Source organism: Calonectris borealis, chromosome 15, assembly GCF_964195595.1.
Source record: "Calonectris borealis chromosome 15, bCalBor7.hap1.2, whole genome shotgun sequence".
NCBI lineage: Eukaryota > Metazoa > Chordata > Aves > Procellariiformes > Procellariidae > Calonectris > Calonectris borealis.
Genome location: NC_134326.1, coordinates 21,774,244 through 21,793,851, shown reverse-complemented (window position 1 = coordinate 21,793,851; position 19,608 = coordinate 21,774,244). Strand labels below are relative to the sequence as shown.

General features: G+C 46.0%; 2 protein-coding genes across 4 annotated transcripts in view; both read left to right on the top strand.

The window, feature by feature from the left end:
- Positions 1–2,148: 2,148 nt before the first annotated feature.
- The window catches only part of KLHL3 (kelch like family member 3), a 61,177-nt gene continuing 43,717 nt past the window's right edge, over positions 2,149–19,608 (top strand). Inside the window, exons 1-2 of one of the 2 annotated variants that reach the window (XM_075164639.1) lie at positions 2,149–2,343; positions 11,853–11,919. In XM_075164639.1, coding sequence (XP_075020740.1) covers positions 2,187–2,343; positions 11,853–11,919 — 224 coding nt within the window. In that variant the 5' untranslated portion in view covers positions 2,149–2,186. Of the gene's footprint in view, positions 2,344–11,852; positions 11,920–16,945; positions 17,047–19,608 lie in introns of those variants that run through there. The other variant, XM_075164641.1, reaches the window with a different exon arrangement.
- Positions 2,424–11,913, top strand: HNRNPA0 (heterogeneous nuclear ribonucleoprotein A0). Of its 2 annotated transcripts, XM_075164643.1 has the most exons (2): positions 2,451–3,566; positions 11,853–11,913. In XM_075164643.1, exons 1-2 carry the CDS (start codon positions 2,788–2,790, stop codon positions 11,896–11,898), a joined length of 825 nt encoding a protein of 274 aa, XP_075020744.1. In that variant the 5' UTR covers positions 2,451–2,787; the 3' UTR covers positions 11,899–11,913. The 2 variants fall into 2 exon arrangements, with proteins under 2 accessions (XP_075020743.1, XP_075020744.1); XM_075164642.1 differs by lacking the exon at positions 11,853–11,913 and having other exon boundaries at positions 2,424–4,263.

Genomic DNA, 19,608 nt, shown 5'->3' with positions numbered 1-19,608 from the left:
GGGCTGGAGTGCAGCAGTCCCAGCGCAGATCACTTCAGACAACCGTGGAACTACATCCTGATACGGTGCCTAATACACAACTGTAACCACCAGGTCAGGAGGATCGGAATATTCAGCATACACCTTTACAAAAGGCTCCCAGGATTGGTATTGGAGGGAAGACTTAAACTCTTCTCCCCGAGCAAGGGACCAGTAATGTGTCTGACAGGGGATCCAGGATATGATCTTGCTGGAAACCGGGTGGTCTGATAGTCATTTTTTATTAAACCAGTCCCCAAAACCGCTGATTTCCAGTACACTAATCTGGATTTCCCGTCTGTGGCTCAGGAGGGTAAGGTGACTCGTGACTGTGAGGTTTGGTGCCAATGTTCTTGGATGGTGTGGAGAATAAAATGAAAGCCAGGAACCGGGATAAGAAACAGGTATTACATAGGGGACTTCAAGGCTTGAAGATTTTTGCAGGTCAAACACTTTCTTTGGAGGTGCAGCTCTTAAGTGTCTGACAAATACTGCCGTGCGCAGAAATAATACTCTCAGCCTGTGCTAACTGGTAGAGTTAATATGACTCTTTCATAAGGAATAGTGTCCTGAAAAATTTTGGAAAACATCTATGGAATTATCATCAGATGAGACAAGACAGACCTGTTTTTCGGCATCTAGTGCCTGAAAAAGCGAAGCAACAGAACAAGGAACAGAGCAAACAGGGAGAGGTGCCCAAACAGAAGAGGAAGTGTTATCATCTGAGCAGAGCGTACAGTATATTAGAATATACATTTACCTAACAAAGAGGAAGAGTGGGTTGAGTACTCTATATACGGATGCTTTAACACTTCATGAGTTCTTGAGGCTTGCGCTCGCTTTAATATATTCGATTATATGGTTATTTTTTCAAAGATTGTCTCAATGTCTAAACTGAAACTTTTATCTCATTGTGGAAATAATGAACAAGGGAAGATGCTACCTGAAGAGGTTGTGAAATTGCCCTCACTGAAGGTTTTAGAAACAGATTAGGCAAGCATCTGTGAGGACGACTAAGTAAGTTAACATGAGTTTCAGAAACCGTGTGGTGCAGGTGCTAACGTGCCTAGTGAAACGTGAACGGACCTTTTCACCTTCAAGGATAGAAAATTCTACCGCAAAAATCATTCTTAGCTCCTAGATAATTTCCAACATAAACCCCAGTGGGTGTAAGACAAAAAAAAAAATCCTCTTTCTGAAGAAAATAGTGCTGCAGTCTTCAAGCTGACAATGTTTAAGGTACTATTAAAGTAAAAAAAGAAAAGGAAATACATCTCACTATTAGTCATTTCACAGGGCTTGCACACCCCTGAACAGCTCTAATTATTTCTTTAAGAGAACACCTTCTTTTTAGAGCTGAAGAGAGATTTAAGGGTGAGAAGAGGAGGCAGTGACAGGGTTGGAAAGAGGACTGGAAATGGGGGAGGAACTGTAGCAGGAAAAGCCAGAAAGAAGCTGCCCGAGAGAACAGATCGGTTAGCTGGGAGCACATTGGAAAGGGGAAAAGGGACACGAATGAGGGAGGAAGAGCCGACTAACGCTAGGAGGGAGCAGGCAGGATCCGGACAAAGCGGCATGGGGAAATCCCCCGCAGAGGGGAGTCGCTGCCCGTCAGGAACATACTGTCCGCGAAGCCGGGGAAGGCGAGCGAGCCGAAGGCGGTGAGGGTGCAAGGCTGGGCCGGCGGAGGCGGAGAACGGCATACAACCAGAAGGTAAAGCAAGCCCTGCGGGCCGGGCCGGTGCCAGCGTTCTGTCAGCGGGTCAGCCCTGCTCCCGGCCCCCGCCCCGCCGGGCCGAGCCCTGAGGGGGCAGCGGCCCCGATCACACCCGCGCCCCTCGGACGGCGAACAATAGCGAGGCCCTGTGCGGAGGAAGGGGACGTGCGGGGCCGCCCGGGGCATCGCCCGGGTGGCGGTGCGGGGAGATGCCCCTCCGTGACGGGGCGGGGGGCGCGCGGCGGCCGCCTAACGGTCAGCGTTTCAAACGCTCCCGCGCGAGCTGCCCGCGGACCCTCCGCCCGCTGCCCCCGCCCGCGGGGCGGGGCCGCCGGGGAGAAAGCGCGCGGCTGGGCCGGCGCAGGCCCATTGGCTCACGTCCGCTGGCTTGACGCATTGGCGCAGGCCGGTCCGGTCCCCGTCCCGCCCCTTCTCTCGGCGCGCGCAGAAGATGCGCCGCATCACCGGCCGTTACAGCGCAACTCTATTGGCTGCCCGCCGCGTCTGTCACCGGCGGACCCCGGGCCTTTTGCCGACGCGCGGCGGAGGTCGCGCCCTCCGATTAGTCGCCGCGCTCGTCGATCGCGGCCGGAGCCCCGCCCCTAAAGGTGAGTCGCGGACGGCCGCGGCGGCGCGCTCTCATTGGCTGCGCCGGCGTGGGGGGCGTGCGCGGCGGCGGCCGGGCGGGCGGGGCTCCCAGCGTCCCCTTTGTGTGGGCACCAGTCGCCGGCCGAGCTCTGGAGAAGTAGCAGCCGCCATTTTGTGCGTGCCTGTGTTTTCCCCCACCCCCACCCCCCTTTCTGCGGGAGCGGCGGCAGCCGGGACGCCCCGTCTCTTCTGCTGGTCAGGTGAGGCGACGCGAAGGCGTTGGGCCAGGCCGAGGGAGCCATCGCCGGCGGCTGCCGCAGCCGTGAGGTCGCGCTGCTCGCAGCAAGTGAGGGGGAAGAAGCGGCAAGACGGAGCAGGGGGGGAAAAAACCTTCAGAGCTGCCCCCCAACAGGAGGAGGAGTCTCGGCGCCAGGCCCAGGCGCAGCCCCGGCACCGGCGGCAGCATGGAGAACTCGCAGCTATGCAAGCTGTTCATCGGCGGCCTGAACGTGCAGACCACGGAGGCCGGGCTGCGGGAGCACTTCGCGGCCTACGGTACCCTCACCGACTGCGTGGTCGTGCTCAACCCGCAGACCAAGCGCTCCCGCTGCTTCGGCTTCGTCACCTACTCGGCGGTGGAGGAGGCCGACGCCGCCATGGCCGCCTCCCCCCACGCCGTGGACGGGAACGCGGTGGAGCTGAAGCGGGCCGTGTCCCGGGAGGACTCGGCCAAACCGGGGGCCCACGCTAAGGTGAAGAAGCTCTTTGTGGGCGGCCTCAAAGGGGACGTAGGCGAAGGGGACCTGGTGCAGCATTTCAGCCAGTTCGGCCCGGTGGAGAAGGCCGAGATCATCGCCGACAAACAGAGCGGGAAGAAGCGCGGCTTCGGCTTCGTCTATTTCCAGAACCACGACGCCGCCGACAAGGCGGCCGTGGTCAAGTTCCACCCGATCCAGGGCCACCGCGTGGAGGTCAAGAAGGCCGTGCCCAAGGAGGACATCCAGTCGGGCGGGGGCGGCGGCGGCTCTTCCAGGCCCTCCCGGGGAGGCAGAGGAGGAGGAAGGGGTCGGGGCGGCGGCGGATCCGGCAACCGGGATCACAACGGCCTTTCCAAAGGAGGCGGCGGTTACAATAGCTACGGCGGCTACGGTGGAGGAGGCGGCGGCGGCGGCGGTTACGGCTCCTACGGCAGCGGCTCTTACGGAGGCGGCGGCGGAGGGGGAGGCGGCGACTACGGCAACGGGTACGGCGGGTTCGGCAGCTACAGCCAGCACCAGTCCTCCTACGGCCCCATGAAGAGCGGCGGAGGAGGTGGAGGAGGGGGCGGCAACTGGGGGGGCCGCAGTAACAGTGGACCGTACAGAGGAGGCTATGGTGGGGGAGGCTACGGGGGCGGCTCTTTCTGAGCGGGAGCGCCCATACCCACTGGGGGCGGCGCGGAGAGCCCTCCCTGTGATACGGGGCAGCTTCTAAATGGTTTCTCCCCTCATTCGCCGAAGGGCAGCTCCTTTTAAATGCCTCCCTGCTGTGGGAGCAGCTCCGAAATGCCCCCGGGGGATCGCCTCTGCTGCCTGTGCCACTTCTTTCTCTCTGAAGATGGACTGGGCCCCACATACACATACTTTGTGTTACAGTCATTGATGGACTCTATTTTTTTATTATTACTTGGACCTTGGTCGTTTTTATACTAGCAACGAAAAATGTCTTGGTTTAATTTGTTTTTTGGGGGTATGGGGTGGGAAGTGTCTTGCTGATCTGGAGTAAAAACTGGGGAGGGTTACGGGGGAATTTCCTTTGTTGTAAGGACTTGATACCTGGCTACTACATTTTTTTCTACAAAATCTACTCGGATCCCATGACTGAAATTAACATTTCTGTAAAGGAGGAAAAAATCGTTTTTACGTTTTTTATTTTTTAAATAAATCATTGTGTTCATTGACCTTTACATGTCTAATTTTTTTTCCTAGGATCCGTTCCGTACGGTTTTAACGCTTTTCTAGGTTTGAAGCAAGTGTTCTTCTGCTTTAAAATCTCTATGTACTTAGAGTAAATACTTTATTGCCAGTAAAGGTCCTAATTGACTTTTTTGCTACCCCCGTAGTGGATTCATTGGTTTTCAAACACTCGAAGAGAAATTTTTGAAGTAGCAATCCGTGGATGTGGTCTGTTTTTTAAGTATTCGTTCTCACGCAGTTTGTGTGCATCCACCATCTTGTACTAGGCAGTTTGACGTGCTGACATGGTTGGTCAATTTTTTCTATAGGACTTTTCCATCAACGTATGTACTGTGTAGTTTTGAAGAAATAGTTTGTGTTAAGCATGTGCTTCATTCATATAAAATGTTCAGAATTTCCGATTGCTTAGTTTCAAGTCCTCTTGGTTTGTCTGTGTATGATTCCTTCCAGGAAAGGGTCGACATTTATCCCTTCTATTAAATGCATACTTGTTTTCATAGTACCGGGTTAACAGACTTTTCACTCTGCACTATTGTCCTTCATTAAAGTTCCCCAAGAATCTCTCGCAGCACCATCTACCGACAGGATGCTGCAGGCTTCCTTACAGCAGGAGTAAAATTGGTTCGCTAACAATTGTACTAGACTTCTCAAAGTTATTTTATGCCACTAGATGACTGGTGTAGAATGCAATGACATCTGCATGTGAATAAAGATGGGCTCCGTGAGTATTGACTGGAAAAAAGGAATGGATTTGCAATACCTGCCTCAGCACGTATTCTTTTTTTTTTTTAATAATTGCAATTGCCCATATTTCAAAAAGCGATAATCTAAACTACATGGGCAAAGTGCTATGATAAATGAGCCAGCTAAGTGTACCAGTAACATAGGTGCCAGTTGTAAAGCAAAAATATCTGTGTAGTCTGCTTGATTAACAAATGTATATTTGTAGCCCTTTCACGCAATAGAATTAAAAGTTTGTTGTTTATTAAAAAGCATAATGTTTTAGGGGAAAACTGCCTTCCTGCATAGAAATATAGAATAGCAACGTTTATGGGTTTATGGATATCAAATAAAGATTTGAATTCCTTATATGCTTGAGTGAGAGTATGTATGATACGGGGCATGGATTTAAAAAGTACAAAGTTATTTTGACTTCAGGTTTCTAAGCACTTAGTCTTTCATGCTGATGCTTTATGGGACTGCATCTTAAAAGCTGATTTTTGCTTTGCTCCAGATATGCAAGATATTAGGCATATAACTGCCACTGATTCCAGTGGAACGTTAAACGTCTAGGGCTTTGTGCTTCTGGGCTGAAGGATTTCGCATGAAATTTCAAGGTATTGTCGGTCTTTGATGTCAATCTAACCTGGCGCTGATTTTAGTTGAAATAAGTCTTTTTGTTGCTATTGGAAGTAAAACTAGCATCAATGTAATTACCTATGTGAGCTTAAATAAATGGGACAACCTTTTGGTATCATCAGGGTTTAAACCAAGAGCTGAGTTTCCTTCTGGACTGTGAGAATTTATGGCTCTTACAGTGAAACTGGTTCTCTTTGGCTTAGCTTTTATAAATAGGTTCCAAGTAACTTGCTATTTGCAATTATATTGTTATTTTTTTAATCTGAAAAGCTCATTAGCCTCTGTTGTGAACCAGTGTCACTGATACGTTGTTGAAAGTGCAAGTCACTTCAGAGAAGTATTTGTAAAACACTCCAAGTACCAGCTCTTGTTGGCAGACAGCTTCAGGCGGTTGGTTTTATTTCAGTTCACTGGGCTTGAAGTTTTTTACTTTACCTTTGCACTTTAGAACCGTGTTGGACAGTCATCCTCGAACTTCACTTGAAGCACAGCTTTCCTCTTTGTAGCTCAAAAGAACTACTGAGTTCTAAGTCTTGTGTGAGTTTGGGCATACGATTTAGTCCCTCGCAATTGCCTTAACCTTATCAGGGGACAGCCTGGTTTTGAAAGAAATAGTTAAATTCACTTCTGTGATGTGGCTTGTCGTTTGACTTGGGAAGGTAAAGATTTGTGCACCAACTATAGCTTTATGGTAGTTTCACATGTTATGTGCCATGAAAGAATATGTTGATACTATAAATGGTTTTTAAAAAGGTGGCTTCATGTGTGAAATCCGACTGTTTTGCCAAGCTATAGGTTGATTTTGAGAATTGTTGTACTGAAACATGCTGTTTGATTATCTGTACGTAATAGTCCTCTTGTAGGACTAATGTCTTCTAGAATGAAAAGTAGATCCCAGAAATTGCACCTGTATTAGGGAGTATGCTACTTAATTTCTCTCTCAAAAGATTGTCATCTGTTTAACTATGTTCTGTAGTGAGTGTCTTGAGTAGGTGGGATTTGCTGTACTCTGACCTCTTGTCTCTTGGGAGCAAGAACTTCCTTGTGACAATGCAGGTAACGTATGAGAGGCTCATCTAAGTGCTTGTTTAATAAGGGGCAGTAATGCTAGGATGTACCATGGAATAGAGAAAGAGATGCAAATCTCTATTGGATAGCATGAAAGACACAGTGACTTAAAGACTCTCTTTGAATATAAACCTGTTTCTAGTACAGTTCCTAATAAACAGAAGAGATTTGTTGCTAAAGATTTGCTTATGTATTTAATGGTATTTAGTAATTTTCTGACCCCTGGGTGGATTTGGCTGCATAGAGGTGCATAGGAAGAACTAAGGTGAAATGAAGTATATAGCTGGCATGTAAATAAAGAAGTTTGTGACTGCACAGTCGCTCTAGGATGGTCATGGAGATAGAAATAAAGTAACTTTGGTTTGCTGTTCCTTAGTTTGTGGTTTAGTTCTGAAGTATATGTGTCTGAAATGATCTCAATAATTTAATGGCCTTCTGTTCAGAAATGAATGCTGGATTGTGTTGGTTTCATCTGTGAGAAATAGGAAGCAAGAGCAATTAGTCTACTTTCAGCATTTAATAATGAAAGTAAAAATAGATGAAAAAAAAGTTTTCTTAAAACACAGATGTTCTTTTTATTTTTGTAATTGCATGACCAAAAAGAAATTCCCCAAAACAAAGCTTTTCAGAGACTACAGGATCACAGTATTGCTCAGTGTGTTGTGATGTGCGCACAGTTTTTTAATAGTAATGAGTATTCATGTCTACTCTGAAGTATAATTTGGTCTTGATCCTGCTTCTTGTGTGACTTGTAAATTTTATTTGGCTAATAAAATTAGCCTGACATACACTTTTATAATACTGATGGCTACTGCATTAAAAAGAAACATGCTAAACACCTGTATACGTAATGAATTGATACTTGCACAAATCAGTGGAAGTACCTCTGACTTGTTTGTTTTAACGTTAGGTGATGAAAAGGTAGTTTAGAACAGCAGTAACAGCCAAAACAGCTTTGATCCCAGTAAATCTCTGTGGGTCACTGACTGTATTACAGCTGTGACAGACTTTGCAAAATAAAAGCTGCGCCTTGCCCTGCAGGCTTGTGTAGTGTACTTAGGTGGACAGTCTTTACCCTCCAGAATTGAGCGAGCTTTCGGGTTTGTGTTGTGCGTTGAAATAGTCGCAAGTGGTGCAGCTGCAGCACTAGCTCTTGGACTCCCGGTTCCGCTTACAGGAGCGCAGACCTGCTGGGAGGCCAACGGAGTGCGCAGCGGCGGCACTGGCAGGAGGCGTGCTGGAACTCTGTCAGATGCTTTGTGCATACATAACAATCAGTGAAGCCAAAATATTTAAGATGGTTAAAAATGTCATTGAAAGTTCGCAAATGCTTTATGGTCTTCTCCCCCCCCCAACTTAGATCCCTTCTGTAAAGCAAATTTTGCTTTCATTTAGCATTGAAAGACCTAAGTGGATAGTGTAGGTCAGAACACTGGTTTATTATCCTGCCCTGTCAGCTGATACTATTGTGGCAATATAATGGCATTCCTATTGCTGCTGAAAAGGGTCTGAGCCTGAGTGCTGCTGAGGACCCCAGCCTCCCATTCAAGTCTGAAAATAGAGCAGCTTCTTTTTTCTACGTACCTCACAACGTTCTTTCTAAAATGCAAAAGTTTGGTTTATATTGTTAATTAATCTCTAAAAAATAAAACTGAAGGGCATCCTTCTGATATGCACTCAGTAAACAAAAACATGGCGCACTGTGTGAGAACGGGATTTTGCTCCTACAGTCTGTGGGATTGGTTTTCTAATAGGAGGTAGCTTATCCAAGCCTTTTAAAAAGGATTGCTTGTCCTGTAGTAGTGTTACAGGTTAGTGTTTATCACATAATCAACGGTACCACATTTACGTGGTATATGTTGTTACGGACCTCTGCTTTCTAAGCTATTTAATAGGAAGAAGGCATTTCCAATACGTTTTTCAAACTATGCATCTATATATAATACCTTGGATTAATATTAGGTGATTGAAAGTGTAACCCCCAAAATTTCAGTCTTTTACCTTAGCCAGAGGTGTAGTTTACAAAACAATGGGTTATTTTTTGCGTAACTGATTCTGTGATCTGGTGTATGCATCCCTTCAAGATGAGTTTTCTGCTTGTTATTTTTGTATTTCTTAACTGAATAAAAGTTACATCCCGGCTTCACTTTAAAATGTATTTCACAATGCAAGCACACCATAAGGAGTTTTGAGCCAGCCTGAACAAGCACTGTTTGGTTTTGTTGATGGGCTTTTTTTAGGTCTCCTACTGAAGTATTACTACTCTATTATTTCTGGTATGTGTGTGTATACGCACTCACATACATTACCTCTACTTCCACTTACCTTTAATGAGTATTTGTTTTTACTGTAATGTAAGTACTACTGTTGACAGGTGTCAGATGTGTATTTCTTATAACAAGATGAAATTCTTTCTGCTATATATCTACCTAGGAATTTTCTATCATTTACCTGTATACTAGGACTTATAAAGGGGCTGATGGAGTTGGGTGCTTTCCTCCTTGATGCTCCTTTGACAAATCCTAGTCTTTCTGCCTTCTCTGCTCCCAGAACTCTCCTCAATTTCTGATATATACAAAGGGGAGGAAATATATAGTCACTTTTGAACAGATACCTCTTGTTCGTATGGTTCTAAGAGTGTTTTACTCATATCTATATTCCTCTTAAAAACATCTAACCCATCTGGTGGGGAAAACAGGTAGTGAGAACACTGAAAGAGCAAGTAAAGCTGTAGTTTGGTGCAGAAGAGAGACATTCTTCAGATTCTTGAATTTCCTGTAGTTCTCCTATCTACTGAATAGACCGAACAGTTAAAAAGATGGAGCACTTCAGGTCTAGGCTGTAGCAAAAAAAAAAAAAAAAAAAGGCATAAAAAATAAAATTCAAGTACTGTTCCTTGTCCTTGGTTCAGCCTTTGCCAGTAGGAGTCCTAAACTAAAAGTTACGACAGCATTTTCTTAGGTACTTTCTCAATGCAGTTGATCTTGGTGTAACTTTTTTTTGCTAAAGGCAAAGCTGTGGTATTGCGTCTTGCTATTATAGAAAGCATCAAGCTTAGAGCACTGGCTATTCTCAGATTGTCAGCCATCCAAGTAACCAAAGCTCCTTAACTTTGAAAACTAGATGTCAAGCCCAGTCAGACTAATAATGCCATCTGTCTGAGGCATCTGGATATTAACCCTCTTAGTCTGTGCATACAGTTTCATTCCTGAATGCTTTCACAAATGGAAAATATACAGATTTGGAAAGAACAGCTCTTCCTCAAAAAAAAAAAAATTGAACTACACTATGTAGAGCTATGTATAGTTCTGATACTTATTACATTCATTAAACGACTATAAATATCTCTTTTCATGTGTAATGCAGTAAGGAGTCGATGCCAATTTAGAAAGGGATTAAGTTTCTGGCTGGAAATGTGTCAAGATGCACATTTGCTCACTACCATCAAAGTACAAATCACTGATGAACATTGCAGAAAAATTCCTTAGAAGCAGAATGAGCTGACGAATCTGAAAATACTTCAGTCGTTCAAATGCTGCTTTATACCATGCAAATACCAACTAGTTTGTCTCACAGAAGCCCTGTTCTCATTGGGAATACTGTTTTGAATTGAAAGGCATGCAAAGCTACACATCCGAAAATATGCTGTTGGTCTGTAATCTGGTCAATATAAAAGATGAATATCATCTCAGTCTCTTCTGTCATTTCTGTAACTTTTGTTGCTTTTTATGGTTTTGCAATGGACTTTTTCTATTTTGTAAGAAATTTTGCTTTCCCCAAAATCCTGGAGGGAAGGAGGCATGAGTCTAGTCAGTGCAGGCACTGATTGGGAAGAAGAAAGATCAGGAGTCCAGTCCCTATTTCCAACTTGGATTAAAGCAACGCTGGATAAAATGCAGGAGAAGTGTTTGGGACTGGAGGTTCATGCTCTTTTTACTTGTTCTCTTTCTCTGTGCATCAATAGTCTTGTTTTCTTTACTGCGTACTAACACAGCTTCAGCGGAAAGCCTCCCGCTCCCAACCACACACCCTGATGAACAAATTGCCACAACACGGGCAGGGCATGGCCCTGGGGGGAGGCTGTGCTTACCTAGTTACTGTATAAAAGAACAGCACTATCAGCTGTGTTTTGAAATAGTTTACTCCTATTTCATCCTCCAGGTCCCCTCCCTCCTCGGAAGGGATGTCCTCTGGTTTCGGGCTCACTGACTGCTCCCTGGCGGGGTTGCAGAGTCCTGAAAGATTTCTGATGCTAAATTCCCAATTCTCTCTGTGTGCTTATCTAGTACCTTTTCAGGTTTTAGTAATCTTTTAAGTTTACTGGGAAACAAATTTGGCCAAAGTCCTTCACTGTGTGATTTCATTTGGGCTTGTTTAATTGTTTTCTTCCCACCACTGCTGGAATAATGATGTTCTATTTACTTGGAGCTCCTTTGAGTCCTGTCTGATTGAAAGCTCAGGACTTCTCCCCCTGAGATCACTACTGAACTGCAGGATGGTTGTAGTTGTAATTGCTAATGCCTCTTGCGTAGGATATTTAGCAAAGTGCATTCTGCAAGAGAAGTAATGCTAGCTTTCTACTGTTACTGTCATGGAGACGTATCCTCCTGAAAAAGAGAGGTCCCCGGGAGCAGAAGGCGGGTTTCAAGCCTCTGCAGTAAGTAACCTGGTGCGAATTGCCATGCCTTTTTCCCTTTAGGCCTACACATCCATTATTTTCTGCAATTTTAAATGTAGGCAAATTATTTTTTCTGTAATTATATCATTTAGATATAGAAGAAGTTGTTACTGGAGTTTTCTTTTACTCACCTGACACTGGCTAGAACCTGGGCTTCCGCTCTGTGGTATCAATGTTTCTCTTAAAGCCTCTTTGAGGATGAGCTTGGTGATGAATCAGCACCACGTGTGTTTTGGAAATGTTATGTTGGGTTTGTGTGTAGCTGGTGGCAACGGGGAGCTCTTGTTTTTTGTGCACTGAGGAGTCGGCTGAGAGGGAGTTGAGAAACATCGCCTTTGGAAGGGAGGCTGGGAAGGAAGAGCTGGGCTTGTTTTATTGCTGGTGCTGCTCTAGGCAAAAGTGTTGCAACGAGCTGGTGCCACATGCTCTCTAATGCCTTCTCAAAGCGTGTTTTCTTTTTCCCTCACAGGGTGCACTTCTGCGTGGAGAGAGAGGATGGGAAAGCTGAGCCCTGAAAAGCACACCACAAAAGTCCAGTAAGTGAACAGAAACCCGAGCTGGGCCCCTGACATACAGTTCCCACTCTGAATATGCTATGGAGATTGAGCAGAAAAAGGTGTTTGCCCAGAAAATACCAAGCAGGATAATGAAGGACAATCCGTTATCTGCCAGGAAGACATGCTGCACGAGAGCTTTTTCTGTTCAGGTAAAGTAACGTGCCTGCAGGAACAATCTTGCCGAAGTTTTCGTGCGTGGCAGCTGCGTGATTTACTCATTCGTGTTAATGTTGCAGCATGTTATGTTACGATACTAGGGTGGTGGACTGTGTTTCTTGGCTCTTGCAAAGAACAAAAAATGAAATGTTTTAAAAAACTTAAAGAAGAGAACGAGGCAATGAGTGTACAAGGAGTAATAGTAAAGAGACTTGGGTTGGGGTGGCGAGATCCTGAATGAGAATAGCTTTGTTTATGCTGGACTCTCAAGAGTTACAGTATACAAATATTAATTAAGCCATACAACATCTTTATGAAGCATATGCGTGGTTTCCCCTTATTACAGAAGGTGGTAGTGGAAGCATTAAGGGATATATTATAAAGACAAAGAATTGCATTAAAGTGATATCTTAACACTTAAGCAAAAATTTTGGGGGGAAAAAAAAATCCCACATTTTGGACCGTAGCCTAAACTTTTTCTCAAGTCCACATGTTCAGCCTGTAGCGAGAACTGTACACTTCAGTAGGTGCAGAAATGGGAGTCAAAACCAAGGACTCATGAGGCAGAGGGACTTGCTAGTGTTTAGGCATCTGAATACTGGCCTTTGCCTTTGTTCCAGTGCCCACAACAGTTGTTTTTACAGCTTTCTTCCTGAATGTTAATTTTTCCTTTTGAGCGCGCAATTCTAAACCATAAAATCTATGGGAAGATCTTCCAGCAAGTTTCTGATAAATACGTAATATGACTACAGGGCAGGAAGTCTGTGCTTCTGACATCGCTGACTGCGGGTGACATCAATTGCTTATGCTACAGGAAAGAGTAAGAGGAGGAGCAGGAAGAACATTTTCAGCTGATCTGTTACTGTGGTGTAGGGTGAGCAATAGAACAGCTTATGGCCCAGAAATCACAGCCTGGGGATGAAGATGGCCAGGGGTTATTATTCTGAAGCTGGTAACGTTATGATGAAACTATTGGAGTAAAAACACTATTTTTACAGGAATGGTGGTTTATGTTAAAGACTAAAGGAAAACATATTTCACAAACCCCAGTTTTGCTGGCCTGCGGTGGACAGGCGTGTGAAAGTGGGACATTACCAGCAGAGGGCAACGGTCCCGGAGGCTGGAGATGCTGACAGCTTCTGCAGCACCTCTGCCCAGGGAGGGGGTCCTGGTGCGGAGAGGGTGCTGGGGTGCATGCTCCAGCCCTCTCTGCTCTACAAATCACATGCTTCAGAAAACAGTGCTTCAGCGGGAGTCTCTTACCTCTTAAGCTTCAGCTGCCAAATCATCACTGATTCCAGCTCTGGGAAGGTCCTACCTAGAATGTCTCCTAGAGCTTCCTTTTGAGCCATGTGTTAACTTGGATGCCTGTGAGTTGCTGTAATAGCTAAATTTTAGCTGCTGTTTTGGTTTTGTTATGCTCTAAATTCTAGCAGCCGTTAGGCAGCAGATACCTTCAGGACTTCCCTGCCAAGGTGCCTCGCCTCGTGCTCTGGGTCCATTGGGAATCAGGGCGGTACCCGAGTGTCACCTCCAAGTGACTTCAGTTAGCCACTGAGGTACCAAGACTTCTATTTCAGTAGATACCTTTCACTGTTTTTCTTATATTAGTTTTTTTAGTGGACCTTTTCCCAGAAAATTTATGGTATAAATACACATCTATCTAAATGAATATTTACTTTATTAGAATCACAGAATCATTTTAATTGGAAGGGACTTGTGGAGGTGATCCGGTTCAAACATCCCTCAAAGCAGGACCAGCTTCAGGGTTAGATCAGGTTATTCACTCATATATATATCTATAGATATAGATATGGGTATATAAAAAAATAAGTTTGATTATAAGAGTGAGACATATATCTTTTAAAAAAACAGAATGAAAAATAACTTAGGTTGAGAAGATGCAGCCTTGGAAGCTTCTGTGAATGCAATTTTATGTATACCTTTCACAGCTCTTCAATGCAGAAGCCATAGTTTTTTAAGAAAGATGATTAATAATTTGGTGGAGGGGATTATACCACTAAAAAGGAGAGCTGCTAAAGATGGCAAATTGTTTATGATACGGATCTCTGGAACCTGTATGTTGGTATATACCTGAAAATGGGTATATACAGGGGAGTGAAGGGTTCCTGACTTGCTGCTTGCACTGTATTTCAAGTGTATGATCCTGTGATTTGTGGCTTTTGCAGTTTGCTTTGTAGAGCCAGGAAGGTTTTTTTTTTTTTACACCTTGATGCAGAGTTTGCTTTCTGCTGGGTTTTGGGGAGGGGGTTCTTTCTTGCTTCTGCTGAAGCTGTGGAGGTTGACAGGGTGTTGTCCAAGCATATTGGGGCTCTTCATAGAATTAAATTCTCGAAAGCACTCTATGTGCTTTACTTATAACCTCAGGGTTAAACCAGCTGCCAGACTTTGGGCTGGGAGAGAGTTTTAAATCAGATTGGCAGGGGTTGTTTTTATTCCCTCCCTTCCTGGCATTTTTATTGAAGAAATTCCTTGCTGTCATAGGGACACTGGCAATGCTTTGATCTCTCTTCATCTCTCCCTATGGCTTGTTAGAGTTGGGGAGTTTGGTCTTTCACTGTAGATCTGAAGATTGTTGCAGGAATCTGGAAAGGTTTTGGTGTGCCGAGGGATGGTGGTACTGGCTGGAACAGGCGTTCTGTGGACCTTTCTGCTCTGAGCTTCGGTTATATGGTTGCTAGTGATTGAAGGTAGATTAAATGTAGGACGAATTTAGGACTACTCGGGACTAGGAATTTTTGAAAGAGGCTAGAAAAATTCCACCCACAAAGTGTTATTAATTCCTTTTAACCACCTGCTCTTTCAAGATGTCAATCTTTGCACTTAAAAACAGGCAAGACATTTTTGTATTGGGGTTGTTACCCACTCACGATTATTTTGCAAGGCTGCTATAAAGATAATCTCTGACTACTGGAACATGCCTTTGTCCCATCCCAGCAATGACTATTCACGGGTTTGCTCTTGTGTGTCACTGGGATTTACCTTTCCGTGGTTGCTGTAGGCACTTGTGGAGTCCAGCGGTACACATGCCGGTGGGGCAAAGCATGTAAGAAGGTATTGCTGGTTTGGTTCAACTTAGGTGCCTAGTTCCCAGGTTGACTGAAGTGAGATACAGAATTTTTTTTTATGGTGAAAGCCAAATATTTTGTTAATTAAAAACTATGTGTTAATAAAAATACACAGGTACTTGGCAGCAATTTCAGGACCTGCTCTTGTATCTGGACTTTTTATGATTACTGAGGGACTTACTCAATGGAAACAAGTTCCAGCCCTCATTTTCTAGATAAAGTCTAGTATTTTTAGTATAGTTACCATTTCTTCGGTTTGAACTCTTGTGTCTTGCAGTTTTGCATGTTATGCATCAAGAGTGTAAGACTGAATGGACACTGGGGAGGTACTTGAGGATCTGGATGTGTTAAACCAACAGTTTAACAGGATTCTCAAAGGGAAATGCAGGAATCATTTCCTGTTGCTGGAATCCTGTGTGAGGTTTGACTTCATGGCTTTATCTGTATTTCTTCTGCGTATGGGGAGGCTGCCAAATGGTGTTTAAACAGCAGGACTCTCAACTCTCCATCCCCGTGCGACTTTGATAAAGTCCTTTAACTTCCAGGTCTGTTAAGTTTTCTTATCTGAAGAATGGGGGTGATGACTAGTTAAGATTCTCCACAAGCTTTTGAAGCCCTCATGTGGAAGGTGCAATAGCATCTGTTCAATCGTCACTGCTGATACATTTAAAAAGATGTATGAAACTTAGGTTGGTAGGGAGGAGGACATGGTTTGAGGAGAAACATGGAAGAGTGAGGTAATTTTATTTACAAAAGAGATGGAATGGCATCTTGCAAGAGAAATCTCTCGATACTTCTACTTCTCTCTTTCCTTTGTACAAGAACATTTTGTGAATGGAAGAGTAATGAAGAAAGCAAATGTTTCTGTTTTTATTATAATAAACCTCTGGGGCCTCATTGTTGCAGAATAAGATTGAGAAAATCTTTTAATAAAATGAGGAAAAAATACAGATTTAAGTAAAAGTCCCTGCATTTTATATCAATTGGAATAAAATGGCAAATGTGATTTAGTCCAGTGCTTCAGGCTAAATAGCACCTGCTGTTTAGAAGGACCGTATTGCCTACGCAGCGTGTGTTTAGCCTGCACAGAAGGACAGCAAGATTTTTATAAATTGGGGACCTGGAAGCTAGATCCTGCTTTCTGTGAAGGGCGTGGGGTGACCTAGGGGAGCTGGGACCCTCTCCCTCCTCAGCAGGTCTGAGCATCACCAGGCGTCTCCTGCCGCTGTCCTGTGCGCGGGCCTGACCTTGTGGTGGCACTGGGGATTTTCCGTCCGCTAAAACTTTTCTTTAGTCTGTAGATCGCAAGCATTAAAGCAGTTACGGGCCACTCGGCTCGTCCGCCATCTCCCCAGAGGCCAACTCTCGAGCTGTGGAGGGACGGCCCCGATACAAGGGCTGAGGCCAACAGCCGGCGGATGGATGGATGGATGTCGGGAGGCAGGAGCTGCTCCCGTCCCGCCGCCCGGCGGGCTCCCGCCGATGGTTCGGGGCGGTCCGGGGCCTGTGTCGCTCCTCGCTGCCGGCACGGGGGGGTGTACCAGCGGCGCCCGGGCCCGGAGGGCGCCCGCGGGGCCGGGCCGAGCGGCGGGGCCGCCCTCCGCAGCTGCCGTTGCCCGGAGACGATCGCAAGCCCGCCGGGGGAGGAGGCTGCGAGGAGGCGGAGGCGGCGGCGGGGGGCGGTGCGGGCTGCGGCGGCGGCAGTCGCTGCGGCGGGGCGCGCCGGGGACGCAGCGCTCCGCTCCCGCAGGAAGCGGCCCGGGGCGGGGGCGGCCGCTCGCAGCCATGCCGGGCCCGGGGCGCTGAGCCGGCCCCGCCGCCCGCCCCGGCCCCCGCCGCGCCGCACGATGGAGGAGGAGAGGTGGGTACCGCCGCCGAGCCTTTGTGTCCGCCCCGGCACCGGAGGGATGCGGGACGGGGACGGGGATGCCGCTCCCCGGGGAGCGCTCCGTGGCTGTGCGCAGGCATGCGGGACGCGGCTTGCAGAAATACCTTCTGCGATGAGCGCCTGCCGCGTTATTACTAGATGTTGCAATGTCATGGTGACAAGCTGCTTCGCCCCGTATGCCCAAACCGAGGGAAGAGAGTGGTTTTTCAGTAGGATGTTCTTATAGATGAAAACGGAGGTAAGGGAGGCTGCGCGAGTGGGTGTTTTCTGAAATGGCTCGTGGGGCGCGGGAGGTGTGGGGCAGGGAGGGTGGGCTGGTGCGCTGCAGGGTCGTTCCGTCCACAAGATGTGTCTGGCAAAACACGGGGCTTGTGTCTGCCTTGCTTGTATCTTGAACCTCCAACCGTTGACTTGGTCATTCAGTTGGAGACATACCCACTGACATTGGGTGCTTTTTTGAGTAATGAATGAAAATCTGTAATGTCTGTGGAGCCTTCAGGGTCAGTTTACCTGTCTGTGTGTGTAGAAGCTGTGCACCGCACGGGTGTTACGGCAGGCAGGAGGGGATCCTGCGCCTCCCTTGCACGGTAGCTGGGCCATATATACTTTATTTTTTTCAAGACAGTTATTTTGTGCTAAAACCTGTGTGCAGAAGTGCTTGCAGAGTCGACCTAATGTCCACTGAACACATAAAAGAGATTATTGCTGCGCAGGGACTTCAGAGATGCCAGGGAGATGGTCTGTGTTTCTGCTCTGCCTTCGTTCTTCCTCCCCTCTGTCGGGATGCCTTTCGCACACCAGAAGCTCACTTGTACTGCTTCAAACCAAACATTAAGCTGGTTTGGTGTTTTTTTTTCTTTTCTTTTTCTTTTTTTTTTTTTAAGAAAAACAGGATATGCTGAGTGCTTCCTTTTGTGCTGGTGACCTTGCAGGGGGTGGGGGAACAAAGAGGGGGCTTGACCTGCTAATCATCAGGGCTTGACAGAAGTTTTGTCTAAATATGATACATTGGAAAATTAAGCTGGGGTCAACCCCCAAATTCTGGAAATTTTCCCTATGTTGAGGGAAAACACTCGCAGCAGCCTGTGGGAGTTGCTTTCCAAGCTCCGAAGGGCAGCTTTCTGCCCTTATGTGACTCAATGGTTGCAACTGTTTGTGTATTTAATGTGCAAACCAAAACTTTCAGCCTGCCAGATCTCTCTTTAGATTACATTGTAGGGCTTCTGCTTCCCATAAGGGTGTGAATGGCCACCTCTGGATATTAATCCAGATTATTAATTAATTTCAAGTGCCTTGAAATCTTAGATTGTTATGCCCATGGAATGGGTTTTCCTTCTTTTCTTCTTTATATATTAAATGAGTCTAGTGTTTGAGGAAGTGGAAAGGAGCTGTTTTGATACCCCAGGCTGGGATCATCCTTGGCACTTATTACCTTTTTTTATGGTTACCAGCAATGGTCTCATTTTGACTGGAGGCCTTTTGTTGGGGATACAGCGGTGAAAAAGTCACCAGGAAAGTACCTGGACTGTTTTGCCTCATCCTTTTTTTCCAGACCATCTGTTTTTAGGGCATGAAGGACTGTTGTCCCCATCAGCATGTTCTCTGCCTTTGGAAGTGAGGAATGATTACCCAAATTGCTGCTTGTATTTCTTGTTTTCGGGAAGAGGAGGGCGGTCCTGAACTGGTCGCGGGCAGTAACGATGTGGGGTTTGACTCTTGGCAAGGAAAGCTGGAAATATTCACCTGCTTTCTGGTTCGAAAGGGCACGTCGTGTGGGACTGCGCCGAGGCTGCTTTGCCTGCTCTGAGCAAGTCCTGGGAGGAGGCGTTAAAAAATGACCTTGGTGGGCGAGCACCCTGGGCTGGTTCTGTTCCCGTTTTGGTACGCATTTGTACGTTTTTGCCCCACATTTCAACTCAGATCTGTGTCATGCAGATTAGGCCTCAAATTTTACACTCTCTGACTTTCATGACAGCAGAATTCCTCCTGGTTTTTAGAGGTACTGCTTTTTGCATTTTTGTAGTCGGTGAGGAACACGTTATTGGTGCTTGCATCACCTCTGACTCTGGTCCCGAGCCTGCCCGGACTCAAATGTCCTGATAACTTGCACATCCGAGTTGTTCAGTGGTATCATGTGCCCATGTCATTGCACGCGGGCAGAAGCAGCCAGGGGCAAGGGGCATTTAACCTGAAATATTCACATTTGGCAATAAAGTATTTCAGAATCCTGATTTTCTTTTACGGTGCTGATAGGGACTTTTATTTCATGGAGAAATTACATAAGGCTGTTTGATCAGGCACGGTACTCTGGTTCTGAATTTGCAAGATGTGTTTGACTTTGAATAGGGAAAAAACCCTGGAATGCTAATATTTTTTTGGTTATAGAATTAAAACTCCTGTAATCTTAACTTTATCTTTGAGGGGGGGTAGTCTCTTTGTAGTATTTGTTTGAGAAATACAATATGTGCTTTTGAAAGCAAATAGTATTGTCATATTTGAGTTATTTTGTGTTGTTTCCATTACTGTCAGCAAAGA

Coding starts and splice junctions, on each gene's coding strand:
- HNRNPA0 (XM_075164642.1), top strand. CDS start 2,788: ATGGAGAACTCGCAGCTATGCAAGCTGTTCATCGGCGGCCTGAACGTG.